At 38.3% G+C, this 18195-nt stretch overlaps 1 protein-coding gene across 2 annotated transcripts in view; it reads right to left on the bottom strand.

Annotated features, from left to right (window-relative positions):
* Window positions 1–1027: 1027 nt before the first annotated feature.
* The window catches only part of LOC119895740 (protein turtle homolog B-like), a 143415-nt gene continuing 126247 nt past the window's right edge, over window positions 1028–18195 (bottom strand). For both annotated transcript variants that reach the window (XM_038709038.1, XM_038709039.1), the window contains exon 20: window positions 1028–10515. In XM_038709038.1, coding sequence (XP_038564966.1) covers window positions 10301–10515 — 215 coding nt within the window. In that variant the 3' untranslated portion in view covers window positions 1028–10300. The remainder of the gene's footprint in view (window positions 10516–18195) is intronic.

The following is an 18195-nucleotide window of genomic DNA, read 5'->3' as shown; positions in this document are numbered from 1 at the left end:
GGCAACACAAGACCCACATTTAGAATAAAAACTTTTGACATTTAACATAAATGTATCAACATAATACCATTTTGTTGGCAATGGCTGTGAGCCAGCATGTCATGTCAGGTCCAAGGCACAGTTTTTGGAGGACAATGGGCAAACAAGATAATACCTTAATACCTAATAGCAATGGTAGGAAGGAGTGCGGGGCCCACAATTTCCATTTTATTCTCTCAGCATTAATTCTGTCAGTCTGCTGTGCTGTACCAAAAATATAGTATATTTACTGTATACCATACACTTCTGATTAATAACTTTTTTCTTTATAATAGCCAGCTAAACTTTTACCCTTTTTACCAGTAGTACTGTATCACTACAAACAAGATAAAAACAAGAGTTTGCAGCCATGCTAGCAGTTCTGAGAGGCAAAACTTATGAGCAGCTCTGCTGTGATGTCAGCATGTTTAGCACAGTGTTTATCAGGTTTAGCATGCTAATATTTGCTAAGTAGCACTAAACCCAATATCCAGCTGAGGCTGATGGGAATATCAGATGTTCTGCAGGTATTTGGTCATAAACTACAGTATTGATCATATCATTGGGACAAACTGAAATGTTGACCTGGTGGTGACGCTAGCTAGATGAGAAGTTAGAAATTCATGTTCCTAACAGTAGGCTACCTCATTTTTTCACTAACCTAAATGTTGATGGACATTGCTTTAAAAGCACCATATCAATGGTTTTGCATGCTTTATCACACAATAGTTCTAATTGGATCATGATGTTATGTTTTAGATATTTTAATCAATTAGTTGATGTTTTTGTTATAGTTACATTATTCCTATGCAATGTGCAATGCAATCTGCTCATTTATTTTATATATACAGAAATGTAATTAATGGAGATCAATAGCTGCTTGAAACAGTAGGGAAAATACTGATATGGTGCTTAAACAAAATGCTTATGAAATAACTCTTCATCTTTAAATATAAGTGCTTAAAAAATATAATGACCACTTTTCTGAATAACAGGAAAAGTCATCTTAGAAAATTTAAACATTTTAATAAATAAAAACTGATGTAATATACACCATTATGAATATACAACTACAACAAGCATACCAAGACATTTGAAATACAAAAAACTGACAGTTCAATTTAGTTGCTTTAAAAGCTTCAATTTTTAGGAAGAGTGGGGGTGAGCAGGAATTACAATAGCCATACATTCTTTTTAGTGTTTGTGCCAACAAATATAAAAAGCATAATGAGCACTGACTTGTCAGAAATGGTGAACATAAAAAACTGTCGTAACTGTAGTTACATTTCTGGACTAGAGATTTCCATGAAGAGACATTTTGAGGTACTGAGTTGTCTACGCCTGTAACTAAGATTGAACACACTCACACGTTCTTGTTTTTCAGAAGGTCATGATAACAAAGAACAGTAACTCAAACCAGTTCTACGCATCTCAGGAAGACCGAACAATTAAGAGGAGACAATGAGTTCAGTTTGTTCTTCTTCCACTTGTATTGCATTTTGTGATTAAATCAAAAGAAAAGAGATAATCAGCTTCATGTAACTTGTACTTGAAAACTTGTACAAGTTTGCATGTATAGAGGCTCCAAAAAGTTGAGTTGAGTGTTCGCAGCAAACTTTTTAAACTAGTTTTAAACAGCATCTTTATAAGACAATATTCTGATGCTTTCTCTAGTCTGGTCTTTCAAACATAGTAACACTACAGGTCCCTTGTAAGCAACAACCTTTATCTAATGAGGGTTTTGGGGTCTGTTGCTGAAGAACCAGTTCTATTGACTTAAAGGTGAGTGGAAGTCTTAATTTCACCTCCTCCTGTCACACCATGTTGATGTTGTCTACACTGTACAATAAAAGGGTACCTGTAGGGGGAGTTAATATGTTTACTTGACCTGATAGAAAGACAATAGAGGGATTTGAATGTTTAAGATGAATACCGTATAAAAAGTCATGGTGAGCATATCTGTTCACTCAGCACCAAACACAATGTGTGGATACTATTTGCAACCACCAATACATTAGACTTTGAAGCACTGTGAAGTTCAGACCAAAATTAACAAGAAAATTGTAAACTCAATCTCAAGAAAATCATTATGACACGTGTATTCAAATGAATGTCCTATTAAATTTCCTTGCTTTAAAATTTGCCACTCAAAATGTTAGTCCTATCTGATCTGCATATTCCCTGAAACAACAGCAGCCAAAGAAAACCATCTACACACATGACCCAACCAGGTAAAATGATGACTTACTGGCCAAACAGCAACCTACAGTACAGTACAGGATTGTGTAGCTACATTTTGTCTGAAGCAAGGAAATAACTAACTTAAAAAAGCACCACAGATGTTTTTTAAATAGCACCAGTTGTCAGAATGTATATGGCGTGTTTTTGGCAATGTACAGCACTGAATTCAATGTTTCCAATGTCTGGAGTAACTTTTAGCAGCTGCTGCAATGCTCAACCTCCCCTTTTGAGCGTTCATCGTGTTAACTTGCACATGCTTGTGTTTATAACCAAAAGCAAACATTTTGGATCCCCTTATGTCAGTTCAAAGCAGCATCATGAAGCACTGTGTCCGTTACATACATACTGTAAATACACACTGTGAAACATTTCTATCTGCACAGTTTTTGAATTAGATGATTATACATTTATATTTATGTGCTCTGCAGTGATACAGATTGCAAGAGAGCACTAATGATTCCATTCTTTCATGCCAAAAAATATTTCAAAAAGATGAATGCGTGACTGCAGAAGCCAGCTGGGTAATCAACCAAAAAGAAAAAACTAGCGAGGAGCTAAATCACTGTCCTCAAAAGAACAAATGATAAGCGATGATGGCCCACAAATAATTTAACAATTACATTTGCTATTCACACCAATGAACGTTGCTATAATAACTAGTTTGCTGTATCTTTCTCTGAGAGTCTCTGAGTAATAGACAGTGAGATATACAGTACAGTGACAGCCATTTTGGTGCACCATTCTCTTTTGTTTTGTACACAACTGAAAACCTCAGACGGACGTCATATTTATCTTCTTTGTGTAAGATTCTGCATTGCTACAGTATAAAGCAACACATTGATATAAAAATAATAGAATATATTCTTACATTCTTGAACAAGTACTGTCTGCAAATATATACTCATATAACCATTTTGGTTCCATGACGATATACTGTCTCTATATTTCCTGGCTCTATAATATCAAATTCTTAAACTAATTTCTAGCATTTAGAAGATTTCCATCACTCACATATACTGTAGACATTGGTCTGTTACATCATGTTATAATGTGTCACTGAAGCAGACCCTACACTACACGGTTCCCACTCAGTCTTCAATATAGTTGAAGTGCATCATATTTTCTTCTACAAAAAAATATATAAGACAAGGTATGCTTACTTGAGATATTATTTACACGGTGTAAAGAAACTTTTTTTTTTTTCAAATTTGAAATCTGTAATGCCTTTTTGTTCACTCGAGACTGGACAAAAGTTGTTTTATCGATACACTGATGGCAAGTATCTGCAGTGTTTTGCATTACACACAGACTCATATTAAATGAGCTTAGCTATATTAGCTTTGCTTTGTTTAAAGTTTAATTTAGAAGAAGTTATCTATCTCAATGACTCTTTCCTGTCAGTAAGAGATAATATTTCTGTAATTAGCAATTGTTTCGGTTTAGCAAGCATTTTGCCTGTGATTCTGCCTATAGTTCCTGGAGGAGGTATTTACTATAATATCCATTATTCTTTTAAACAATGTTCTTGACAATAAAGAAAATACCCACTGAAAGTCTTTTAAAGTCTGATAGGTGAAAATATGATTATGTAACCTATGCTTGGACTTCTACTTTTATTATAAAGGAAGTTAATTGCAACATTTTACTGGCCTATGAGCTGTTTCATTTGAAAGACAGAGCAGTCATTTGTGATGTGTTACACTGCACTATATCATTGAATGAATCTGCAGTTCAAGGCCAAAATGTTAAGATAATATTGGGAGCAGTATGTCACTTCTGACCATGAGTCAAAATACCAGTATGTCTAATTATTTACAGGAATCCAAATGATATGATCAAACTTTATATGACAACACATATAAATTGCTAGTTTACTGTATTGATGCTGTGTTGATGCTTGTATGTTATTCCTTAAATGTAAGTCACTTTGGATAAAAGCGTCTGTCAAATGAATAAATTTAAATGTGATGTAATGTAATTTGGGCTCAAATTTGCTTGATTTTCTTTTGTTTGTTTTTTTTATATAAGGAAAACGATATGAAAGTTTTAGGTGTTGGGTGAACTGCAATGAATGCATTTCAAGAGCAACTAAATATGGTCCAATAAGTAAAAAAGCAGCAAAACCTTTTGACTTGCCTGGCATGTGTTAGCACCAGAGATTCTCTATTCTTAGCATATGGGATAAAAGTCAACAATACGATATGTCTCTCTTTATGCATCTTAAAATATGTAAAGCCAGAGCGAAATGACACCGAAGCCAGACTATAGTTTCTCCTCAGCTTGAGAGTCAAGAGTGATACAGTACTGAGATTTTCTTTACAAATAGTCTTTTAATGAGAAAAATAGTTCGTTTTTTCTTCAGACGCCACAAACATAACTAATTCTGTGCTATTTGGATTTGAGTCCTGTACTGTACCATCAACTGCAAATTATAACTGTTATTTCAAAATGTGTTGCACTATTAGGGGCTCGTGACAAAGTTACAGTACATGTGTGAATCAGAGACTGCATTTTATAAAAAGAGCATCACAATGGACTTGTTTCTTTTCACTCCAGACTACAGTTAGTGAGGTAATGTTCAACTAATGTACTATAAAAAATATCAATTGATAGACATCACAGAAGTGGTAAAGAGCAAATCTACCTGCCCTAATTACCAAATTATCTACAAACAATTCTGGGTGTTTTAACGGCTTCAAATCCACTGAACTTATCTAACCTCATGGCATGTGCTATTATTGCATCTCAACGCTACTGTGGCAAAACTGCCTGAAGGGTGGAATTTGAAAATTTGAACCTAAAAGTTTCCTTATTAGCCAGAACAAGAGTACACCAGCATTATTTGTCAAGAGTAACATTAGGATTGTGTCTGCCAGCACACTAGGTTGTTTTACTGAACTGTTTGTTTTTTACCCATGCACCACAGTATTTTGTAGTCCATTTAAAAGTCTTACTACCTACTTTCAGTTAAGGACAGCATGTTTCATTGTCTTTTGCTTCAAAATTCGGGACTAAACAGATCACTGTCACGCTTTTCTTATACATAACAGCTACCCAGTGTTGATCCCCCATTTTTGTCAGTAGCATTCAAATGTTTATACCATGCAAGTAATATCTTTTACTATACACTATGTACATGGACATATTTCTCAGTGGCACATTAAGAGGTATACAGTACTTTTTTGGAAGGATTGGACCTCCCTCAGGCTTATTAAGATGTCTCACCCATCCAGCTCCCAAACTCTTTACTTCACTAAGTCTCATTAAAGCCCTTGGTGATGAAATAACTGCACAGTCACACAATTTCCCACCACCATTGGTTTGAAGAGCTGTCTTTTGAATTTCCAGGGTTTTCTCTAAGTTGGTCTACTGAAGTTTCAATCAAAACATATAAAAACAATATCATACCACTGAACCTTCACTATGTATGGAGCAATGCACATTTCAGTGCTTTAGTTGAGTTAGTTTATCATTTTGGATGTGGTTAATCCAATGCAATTTGGAGGTGATGTATAGGCTCATGCTCTTTATTTCCATTACTATTTTTAAGTTCTCTGACTTCACTCTCAAACAGTCACAGCAGCATCTACATAAAACTTTTTCCATATTGAAAAAAGTGAATATATTTTAGATTAATTTCTGTAGCTGCATGCATATTATTGACCAATTTTAATTTATTATGTAATTTCTTATTTTACATTTTACAATAAACAGACTAATTATATCAACAAATTTCATCTGTCAGTGTTTTGGTTTCCTTTAAAATATAGGATAATTACAACATCGAACAATATGTTCAGTGTATGCAGCAGTTTTGATTTAGCAGATACAATGTATGCAATGAATTAATTTATCAACAGAACAATATAATGGGACAATATGTTGGTACAGTACAGTATGTACATTACACGCTATCATTATTGTTAAAAGATTTAGCGTTGTTTTAAATTCTTGATTTAAATGTTTTAAAGGAAGTTGCAGGACTTTTCTATGACTGATAACTAATATTGATTCCATTCTTAAACCTTATATTATTGATAGGAAATAGTGATTGTTTTGTAAGAATTTGTTAGAAATGCTCTGCCAATATTAGGGCATGTCAGATTCCCATACTTAGCTAACATTAATATCTTGCTTATTTCTTAGCAATGTTTAAGACTAAATCATTATAGTCCTAATTGGGGAATTCATTGTTAATTGATGGCAAGCACACTGTCCCTAGTGTTTGCCTTGTCTTTTCAGACACTGTTATATGCAATGACTTCAGTCCCCTCGCTCATGCAGGCCTAGAAAGTACATTGCCGAAGTTTTTCAACAAAACAAACCTAGTGCCTTCATTCATTCAATGAATTCTCTCCAGAGCTCTGCTAAGAGGACACACAGCAACACAAACATCAGAACATCTGCAGTGAAACATTCAATAAACCAAAATGTTATTTTAAAAGGAAACTATGGTACTCTTCTTCTTCTATGTAACAAATACCTTTCTATAAATGGCATAAAAACAATGATAACACATTATAACAGCAACAATTAGACATTTGATTTGTAGAACATTATGCATCAGAGCGTCTGCAGTTTTTTAAAATATCTCTATTTAAATATGCCATAATATCGAAGAAGAGGTCCTTGTTTCTCTGTCAGTGCGATTTTGAATCCAACCACCACTCCAACAAGCACCTTCTAACCACAGATTATTTTAAACAAAGGCAGCAGAGCAGCCTTTTCTCATTTCTTTATATAAAAAGTTCCAAAAATACAACAATACAACAGTAACAGTTGTGAAAATGAAAGTGGCATTTGTATTCAATTATATGGAAGGATCAAACATTAGTACAGCATCACTTTATGATTTCCTTAGCACCTTAGGCTGTGAGAAGAGCCTCTGTTTGACACCACTGCTCAAGCACCTATGATGAGATGACTTCTTCACTGATACATTTCAGTCACTACAATCAGTCAGAGCCTTAGAAAGAACGTAAAAACAATCTTGGTCACATGGCAGTTCCTTTCTCTTTTATCTTGGTTAACAAAAGTATTGTCTGTGAAGTCTTTAATTACCACCACATTCACAGAGGTGGACAGTAGCTCTCATTAATATGTTTTTGTTGTTTGTTGTGGTAGGGAATCCATCAATGATCAGTGATTTTCGTGGTCTATGTGCATTTTCATGCCACTTCATTCTCACTGAAATTATTCATGCTGACTCTGTTATCTTTGGAAGTGGAGACTGTGGTTTCACTGAAGTTCTGCATGGTAATAATACGTTTATTTCAAAGTTATTTCCACAATAAATCATCATATTGATACAGTAGTTGCAGACAAACTTGTACACATAATAATCCCATCATAAATAAAGGCACTAGCTTCTTTAATAAAATTACTAAACTAAAGCAACCTGCATCTGTATGATGCATAAATGGACCTTTTTTCCCCAGTGTACTGGATATGGTCGTGAGTTAAGACACTTCTCTTTAAAATAATTTTTGCTTGCCTATTCATGTATGATCATTGCTCTCAGGAGACTTATAAATATTTATATTAAATAGATGTACATGAAAAAACATCGCCTTTTCACTCCACATTAATTTGAAAACCAAAAAATGAGAGAAGTCAGAGCAGCATTTCTGAAACCTTGACACTGCTCTTTCTGCAAGAATTTATTGTGGAAATATCTTAATAAAGCAATGGAATTTATTCACTTAAAATGTGGTTGATTTAGAAGACTATGTTGGAGTTGCAGCTGTGTCAGAATCTGCTCAAAATCACAATATAACATTACACAAATAAATACATACATAAAATCTGCACATCACCACTTAACATACCTCTGAGCAATACCACTCCAAACACAATTCAGCAGAACATGGACACTGCTTTGATGTTGTATTAGGAGCTCAAGATATGTTACCGCAACATCTACAAGTGAATATATCTGCTAGAGAAACTGAGCACCTTTTCAGCAAAACTGAAAAATAAATAAATGAACAGCAACAAAAGTTTGAGCTGTTGGGAGTACACACTCACTCTTTGTTGAATCTAAAATATGACTGAGCTACAGCATGTGTAATATGAGAGGTGAGTTTCTGATGTTATGGCACTTCCTTTACATATCCAATAAAATTAATTTAGCTCATTAGTATCCACATGTCCAGGTCAGTTAGACAGGCAGATTTAATCATCTCAATCACTGGAATTTTTCAAAGTAAAACTGAGAAACATGTAAACAACTAAAACTTTTGGCTCACTTTGTGTTGCCTTCAATGCCACATACTATTTTCTTTAGGTATGACTGTACTCTCAGCATTTCCATTTCATATGACAAGACAAAAGAGACAAAAGGCTATGAATAGAAAATGACCAAAAGAGGCAGGTACATACATACACACACACACACAAACATGCAAATAAAAAAATCAAACAGAAATATAAATTAGACACAAGCGAAGCAGGCAACCACCCAGAAGCTCCATTAAGGCCAAACAAAGATATTGTTTTTTATGCCTTCTAATATGTATAAATACTATCATATAGCCTACTATGGCACAAAATCTTATCCTCCACTACACATCATTGTATTGAATTTAAATTTAAATTGTTTTTGGCATAACTATTGTTCTTTCTGAATAGGATTTTAAACCCTCTACACTACCTAAAGTAGAAGAACTGGAGGAGATGTACACAAAGGAAATGGACAAGATTTTGCTCCAGTGCAAACTGATGAGTTATGATAAGCTAAAGGCAGAGTGGTTAATTGGAGCAATTAAATTACTTTATATAGAATAACTGAAAGTTATTACCACTGTTCATTGTGCCTGTTAATGGTTTGTGTCAAGTGTGTGAAATGCAAATGTCCCAGTAAGCCCCTGGTGAAACCCTGTGTGATTTACTACTGAATGACATCCATTCAATAAGAAATTACATTTAGTGAAAGTTAATTAATAATTCATTTTGTAGGCCAAGTAAAGTAGTTCAGGGTTCTCGTCCTGATCATTTACAGAGCAGAAAAGATGAGGAAATGACTGACGGTGAATTTCTTCACTTATGTGACAGAATTATCATTTAAAGACAAATTAAAGAAGTACATATTAGAATGGAAAACTAGAACATATCATTATAAAAAAAGCAAGTACAATAATGACTACAGAGATGAAAAAGGCTAGTTTGTTTTGCTGCTGATCCTGGTGGTGGTGTGGTCTCGTGTCCTGTGCTCTGAGGTATACTTGGTAGGGAGTGAGAACACCCACATTTGTGAGGCGAGTTTCTCGGCAGATAAGAGACGTTGCTGGCGGAGAGGATCCCGTGGAAGGTGCTGTAAACGGAGACCCACAGGGCTTTTATGGGGGGGATTGGCTCGGCACAAGAAACATGACCCAAGCCTGGAGAAGCACTAGAGTAGAACACTAGAGTAGGAAACCTGGGTTTTTTTTTATTAGAAAAAAGTGGGAGCTGGTAATCATGTATTGGCTCTTTTTGCATTAATCTTTTTGCACTGGAGTAAAACTTTGCAAAACTGTGGCAGCTATCATTTTGATTTGAATTGCTAAAAGTCTAAATACATTTTTTAAAGGGAATACTACTTGATTTAAGCATACACAGATCGTTGTTGTGCATTTGGGCATCCCAATGAGTAGTTGGAAAAATAACTTTAAAAAAACATTTCAGAGGGAAAGCCTTAGAACCAAGACTCGGTGATGCCATACCAATCACCGCTGCTGCTATTCACTGACGGTGACAGTATGTTGGGACCAGATTTTAGACACAAACATTAATCTGGACTTTTTTACTGGAAAAAAAAGTTGTTGTGGGTTTTTCTGATTTTGGATTCTTCTAAAAACATTTCTTGTCATCACAGATTAGCTCATGAACATGGCAGAATGCTTACTACTGCAGATTGAACTGACCAAGGGTGTAGCTACACTATAAATGTGAATGCTGAAATTTAGTGCCATTACCCTTAATAAATATCTTTAATTGAGTGTTATTTTTTCTATCTGGTGTGTAGCTAGTGTCATTTTGGAATGGGGGCATATTGCATGTTTTAGAGAAGGGTGGCATGGTCTAGGTCTATGTTGTCCATGCTGGCCAAAATAGCCTTCTGGTCCTCCCGGGGTGTTCGGCGGTACAGCAGAGCAGAAAAGCGAGTATATGGGTCATGGAGGATGGGCCGTTTCTTCTTCTTGCGGAGGTAGAGAGCTTCTTCGGGCTGGAGTACCTGAGAGGTGTAGGCCTGCTGGGTCTGAGAGGTGGAGACACCTGGTGGAAGGGAGATAAAAGGTAGGTCATTGCCACCGGCAAAGTTTACAGGCAATTCTGCACAATAATCCCACTAGCACATCATGTAGTCAAATGTAAATGCTGAAACTAACACTCACACACATTCAAACACCGGTGGAACAGCCGCCAGGGGCAATTCAGGGTTCAGTATCTTGCCCAAGGACACTTCGACACGCAGCCTGGAGGAGCCAGGGATTGAACAACCGACCTTCTGATTAACTGGCAATCCGCTCTACCTCCTGAGCCAATTGCAACTCAACAAGTAATTGATACATGTGTGTTAAACCCAGAACCCTACTGAACACATATGCTATACTTTAAAGAATGGGACTGGTAGATGTATGGCATAATATTTATGTCACTATAAACATACTGTTTCATTTGAAACTTCAATCACAACATAAAAGAAATGTATCAAAATATTTAATACATATATATTGCTTATTTTGATGCACTTCTACACTTCTTATATGTTGACAGCGTTTGATGTTATATACAGTAACTCATAAAAGTGTGTACACCACTCACATTTCTGTAAATATGTGATTATATCTTTTCATGTGACAACACTGAAGAAATGACACTTTGCTAGAATATAAAGTAGTGAGTGTACAGCTTGTATAATAGTGTAAATTAGCATTCCTCTTAAAATAACACATCACACAGCCATTAATGTCTAAACCGCTGGCAACAAAAATGAGGGCACCCCTAAGGCTACCATTATTTCCCAGCCTTAACCCTCTCGGGCATGGAGTTCACCAGAGCTTCACAGGTTGCCACTGGAGTCCTCTTCCACTCCTCCATGACGACATCACGGAGCTGGTGGATGTTAGAGACCTTGCGCTCCTCCACCTTCCATTTGAGGATTCCCCACAGATGCTCAATAGGGTTTAGGTCTGGAGCCCTGCTTGGCCAGTCCATCACCTTTACCCTCAGCTTCTTTAGCGAGGCAGTGGTCGTCTTGGAGGTGCGTTTGGGGTTGTTATCATGTTGGAACACTGCCCTGTCTCCAAAGGGAGGGGTTCATGCTCTGCTTCAGTATGTCACAGTACATGTTGGCATTCATGGTTCCCTCAGTGAACTGTAGCATCCCAGTGCCGGCAGCACTCATGCAGCCCCAGACCATGTATAGTCTTGGCCACCCTGCTGCAGGTCAGTTTCAGGGTCTTGGCAGTCTTCTTATGGCCTTATATATATATATATATATATATATATACACACACTCACCTAAAGGATTATTGGGAACACCTGTTCAATTTCTCATTAATGCAATTATCTAATCAACCAATCACATGGCAGTTGCTTCAATGCATTTAGGGGTGTGGTCCTGGTCAAGACAATCTCCTGAACTCCAAACTGAATGTCAGAATGGGAAAGAAACGTGATTTAAGCAATTTTGAGCGTGGCATGGTTGTTGGTGCCAGACTGGCCGGTCTGAGTATTTTACAATCTGCTCAGTTACTGGGATTTTCACGCACAACCATTTCTAGGGTTTACAAAGAATGGTGTGAAAAGGGAAAAACATCCAGTATGTGTCAGTCCTGTGGGCGAAAATGCCTTGTTGATGCTAGAGGTCAGAGGAGAATGGGCCGACTGATTCAAGCTGATAGAAGAGCAACTTTGACTGAAATAACCACCCATCCTCTGATGGCTACTTCCAGCAGGATAATGCACCATGTCACAAAGCTCCAATCATTTCAAATTGGTTTCTTGAACATGACAATGAGTTCACTTTACTAAAATGGCCCCCACAGTCACCAGATCTCAACCCAATAGAGCATCTTTGGGATGTGGTGGAACGGGAGCTTCGTGCCCTGGATGTGCATCCCACAAATCTCCATCAACTGCAAGATGCTATCCATCAATATGGGCCAACATTTCTAAAGAATGCTTTCAGCACCTTGTTGAATCAATGCCACGTAGAATTAAGGCAGTTCTGAAGGCGAAAGTGGGTCAAACACAGTATTAGTATGGTGTTCCTAATAATCCTTTAGGTGAGTGTATGTATTAGGGCTGACCCCCAATAGTCGAAGATTCGATGCTTCCATGGGCAAAGACTGATTCAACTGTTAATCTCACAGTCGAAGCTTCGCAGTGAAACAAGGATCGTGCCATTTTGGCGATATGGGGGTGCTCAACGTCTGATTTTACATAGAACTACTAGTTTTCTACCATTAAGTTAATATACAGCCTGTTACAATATACATTTCAACGTTTAATGCTGTAAATAAACATGTAAAAAGAATAAAACTTTCAATAAATGTTTTTAAAGTGTGTAAATAAATCCAAAATTGTAACCGTAACCCTGGGTCGACAGTGCGCATGTGTAGGCGTAGAGAACACTTGCTGAAGAGCCCTGGCTTCACTGGTGTTGTGCCGCACCTCGCAGGACTTTCGGATAATTTATCCCTGTTGATGAACCACGCAAAGAATATTTTATCGTTTTTAAATAGCCGGCTACTTCAAATAGACCCGCGAGGAACCGCGACATGCATGTAGTTGTCGGCATCATGGCATGCACGCAAAACTCTGCACTAGGCCGGTGAGTGACAGGCGAGAGAGAGAGAGAGAAAAAAAAAGGGGTCTTCAAAAAGCCTCAGTTTAGCTGGAAATTTACTGTTTACTGCAGCTTCTCAAGACTAAAGAGCTACCGTGTGTAACAACCCCCCCCCCCACACACACACACTTGCAATCGCCGCACACAAAAACACACATGATTCGACTATCAGTCGACTATAGGCAGGACTTGATGGGAACATTTTAGGGAACATTTAAATGACACATCAGATCTAAAACAAAATTGTTGGAAGTTCAAAATCTTTACTGTATATTGTATCATTTGTTGAGAACAAAATGACCTAACAACAGTCAATGAAATTGAAAATCACAAACCAATTGAGGGCTGGACTCAAAATCACACCAAAAATCAAAGTAAAAAATTCAAATAACAGGCTGATATAACCTGCGTGACTTTCGCGACGGCAACTCATAACGTGACTCAGCAGTGTCACTACATGCCTGCATGCACACCCAACAACATGCTCCTGATGAGATGTCAGTTCGTGTCCTGGGGGGTCTCCTGTCAGACCTGGATCAGTGCTTCAGTGAGCTCCTGGACAGTCTGTGGTGCTACTTGGCAGCCTCAGAAGCACTGATCAATAACGTCCAAGAGGTTCTCAATTGGATTCAGGTCTGAGGAACATGAGGGCCAGTCAATGGCATCAATGCCTCTGTCATCCAGGCACTGCCTACACATTCTGGCCACATGAGGCCGGGCATTGTCCTAAACCAGGAGTAACTCAGGACCCCATCTGACAACGGTTCTGAGGATTTCATCACGGTACCTAACAGGAGTCACGGGACCGTTGGCAGGCACGTGGAGGTCTGTGCAAACCTCCAAGCATAAGTTTTTGTGTTAATAAATATTTTGAACTGCAACCTTCTCGCCATTGTCTGCGTTTGGGTCCACACCTGCCACTGCACTCTCATGAAGTTCAGTTTACAAGGAGTTGCAGAGGCGGATGTTGTAACCATAACCCAGGCTTAACCCAAACTACGGGGGTCTATGGGCATGCTCACATTTACAGCATATTTTCAAGCCATTTAAGATAATAGAATGCCTAAAAATCATTTGGGGAAAACAAGATACTCCAGGAAAATCATCCTGTAGAGCACACATCCTATTTTATATCGGATCTGCAACTGTCTTCATCATTCTGAATCTATAACACAAGAAATATTGAGGATGACTATTTTTCACTCCTGGTACCTAAAAAAAGAGGCAAATTATTTTTAAGTCAAATGGCATAAGTAGGGTAGGAATTAGCTGTAAACAACGTCTATGAAGATTCTCAGTCATCCAGGTCATAGTTATCCAACAAAGGTTAAAATCAAGGGCAACTGGACTTGGTTGAAGATACTGGAAGACGTTTCGTCCCTCATCCAAAGGACTTCTTCAGTTCTGACTGACTGGCAGGGAAACTCAGCTATTTAACCTCAGTGGGGTTGTTGGCCCGGGTCATCGATACCGCTGGTTCGCTAGTGTTCCTTGTTGCTGTGACAACAGTCGTTACAGTCGTTACAGTCGTTAAGACTACCTGTGGCCAAGACTGAACGACCATCGTTGGTATCTTCACCTGAGGCCAATAGGTTACGTTTGTTGAGTCTTCATAGACATCTTGCTTATCACTTTGGGATGAACACTCTTAGATTGGTACGGGAGTATGAAAGGACAGCCAGGAAAATTGCAGACTACAGGAACCATCTACGATTCAACCTGAGATGCCGACAACACAAACTTATTTCGAACAGCCTACACTTAGGCTCCACAGTAAAAGGACACAGAGCCGGAATAATCCTGGAGAAAGCACAACACCAGCTACTGAACGAGAGAGTGAGACAGATACACTTCGCAATTGAAGCCCTGAACAAAGAAATGGACAACATACACCACAAACTAGAAACATATCTGCAAAACAAATTAACAGAAACAGAAGCGGAACAGCTCAGACTAAAGGTATCTGCAGCCCTTTCTAATGCGAAGGCACCCCCTTCCAACCTCACCATCCAAGAAAGGAAGGCTGTGACATCTCTGAGCAAGATCAAAACATCACTATCCTACCTGCTGACAAAGGAAGATGCACGGTAGTACTTAACACAGCTGACTACCAGAACAAAGTCAACACACTACTAATGGACACAAACACGTATGAGACACTGAGACGAGACCCAACCAGCGGATACAAGAAAAAGGCCATAGAATGTCTACAACAGTTACAGAAGGACAACACCATCACCAGTGAACAATATTACCGTTTGTATCCTGGAGAAGCCATTCCTTGCATTTATGGACTACCCAAGATACACAAAGAAGGAGCCCCACTCAGGCCGATTATCAGCAGCATTAACTCGGTCACCTACAACATTGCCAAACACATTTCCACCATCTTAGCTCCATTGGTGGGAAACACGCCTCACCACATCCAAAACTCTATTGACTTTGTAAACAAAGTTCGAGGACTAAAACTGGATCCAGATGAAACCATGGTATCCTATGACGTGACTTCTTTGTTCACCTGCATCCCCACCATAGAGGCAGTAGAAACCGTTAGGAAACGGCTAACACAAGACAACACCCTGGACAACAGAACTAGCCTCAGCCCTGACCAAATCTGCAAATTACTCGACCTCTGTCTAAACACCACCTACTTCCAGTACAACGGTGGATTCTACAGACAGAAGCATGGCTGTGCCATGGGCTCACCAGTATCCCCGATTGTGGCAAACATCTACATGCAAGAAGTGGAGAATAAAGCCCTCAACTACTTCAGAGGAACAGCACCGAGCCACTGGTACAGATATGTGGACGACACCTGGGTCAAAATTAAAAGCCAGGAAGTGCAAGCCTTCACAGAACACATCAACTCTGTGGACAGTAACATCAGGTTCACACGAGAAGATGTTCACAACAACAGTTTGGCCTTCCTGGACTGCGCTGTACACATTGAAGAGGACAGGAGCCTAACCTATTGGCCTCAGGTGAAGATACCAACGATGGTCGTTCAGTCTTGGCCACAGGTAGTCTTAACGACTGTAACGACTGTCGTCACAGCAACAAGGAACACTAACGAACCAGCGGTATCGATGACCCGGGCCAACGACCCCACTGAGGTTAAATAGCTGAGTTTCCCTGCCAGTCAGTCAGAACTGAAGAAGTCCTTTGGATGAGGGACGAAACGTCTTCCAGTATCTTCAACCAAGTCCAGTTGCCCTTGATTTTAACCTTTGTTGGATAGCTGTAAACAACATTACTAATCTTACACAACAACCCTTTTGTTAAACTATGTTGGGGTAGAGTTCACAGAATGAATGTTAAGTTGACAAACCCGCTACATTTGAATTTATGCCATTTTGCTATAGGGCATCTGCCCTATAGGAAATGCCTAACATGCCAATTAAAAGTGGTCTTTAATAATCTGAACTGAATATTACACGAAGAATATTTACTCAGCAAACACAGTGATTTCAGGTGGCATTACAGCAGGCCTTCAAGACTGGGGCTGAAGCATCACCACACCTCTTTTGTTACTTTTGTTCAGAAGTGCTGCATTAAATGTATGTGTTATTATGTGCTCATGATTTTAAACTTCATGGTAGGGCTGGGCAATTAATCAAATTAATCAAATCAAACAGGCGGTGATGTTTAATTCATCTGGAGCTAAGATGACAGGGGATATACGGGCGGCTGTGGCTCAGGAGGTAGAGCGGGTTGGCCGTTAATCGGAAGGTCGGCGGTTCAATCCTGGCTCCCCCTGGTTGCATGTCGAAGTGTCCTTGGGCAAGATACTGAACCCCGAATTGCCCCTGGCGGCTATTCCGCCAGTGTATGAGTGAGTGTGAATGTTAGTTTCCGTTTGAGCACTTAGGCTCAGTGTATGAATGTGTGTGACTGGTGAATGCAGATGTAGTGTAAAAGCGCTTTGAGTGGTCGAAAAGACTAGAAAGGCGCTATACAAGTACGGAGCATTTACATATACTCACCATTATTAGCTCACACTGCATAAATGAGCCTGCAGCTAGCGGACTTTTCCTCTTCTCATAGTTCAACATTTTACATATAATTAATACTATATATATTATACTTTTCACAAGTCACTGCATCCCCTGACAGAACACCATCGTTGAACGGTTCACACTGTTGTTGGATACTATTTCTCATTTCATTGGCTATTTGGGATTTTTGGGGTAATGCATATAATAAATAAAATGAAGCATTCAATTTCCAAAGTCAATGAGAAATCCTGTTTAAAAAATCGTGATCTCAAAATAATAATTGTGATTATGATTTTTACCATAATCAAGCAGCCCTCCTTCATGATTGATATTTATGTGGCATTTCATATGAGCTGCAAAGTGATGTGATTGGATTCAATAAATTAGCCTATTACTTTTATTACATTATTACTTGGTATGGTTTATGCTCAGGTTGTGAATCTTTGCACATACTTGTCGGCATTGTATTATAGTATTCTAATTTTTGTATACTCGTACATTTTTTGATCTCCTTACTTTTTATACATTTATATTTATATTTATGTTCATGTGTACTGTAAGCACCAATTTATATCAAGGCAAATTCCTCGTATGTGAAAATGTACCTGGCAATAAACCTGATTCTGATTTTGAAGGAAATGTCATACTTATTACGTTTTTATAATGTACATCACCATATTTCTCTATTATCCTCTTTAGTCTTCATTTGACAAAAGCTCTGGCAAAATGTACAGTTTTCATAAGAATGAACAAAGCCCGGCCCCGCTAACACTGTATCCAGTTCTCTTTATGGCACATAAGTTCAACTTCCCACCTTCAAGGTTGAAAAAATAAACCTAATGATGTAATCTTCTTACCTTGGGTTTGAAAGTCAAAATCTTCAATAGAACTTCTGCATCACAAACTGTAGGTGAAGTGGGCATTTGTAAAGCAGGGGGTTCTAATGAAAGATGTTACTGAGTAGCATTATGAGAAATGTAGGTTCCAGTGATTTTTAAGCTTGAACAACACTAGTCAGGATAGCTTGGCCTCTGCTGCTTTTAGTTTCATCATTCTCTTAATCTATCTCTTCCACTTTGTGGAGTTGTAATGCAAAATCACTGGCTA

The sequence above is a fragment of the Micropterus salmoides genome, unplaced genomic scaffold (genome assembly GCF_014851395.1).
Source record: "Micropterus salmoides isolate LMB-PRFRI ecotype aquatic unplaced genomic scaffold, ASM1485139v1 Ms_hic_scaffold_9, whole genome shotgun sequence".
In the NCBI taxonomy this organism is placed as follows: domain Eukaryota; kingdom Metazoa; phylum Chordata; class Actinopteri; order Centrarchiformes; family Centrarchidae; genus Micropterus; species Micropterus salmoides.
Note: the sequence above shows the minus strand (reverse complement) of the source record. Positions and strands in the feature narration are given on the sequence as shown.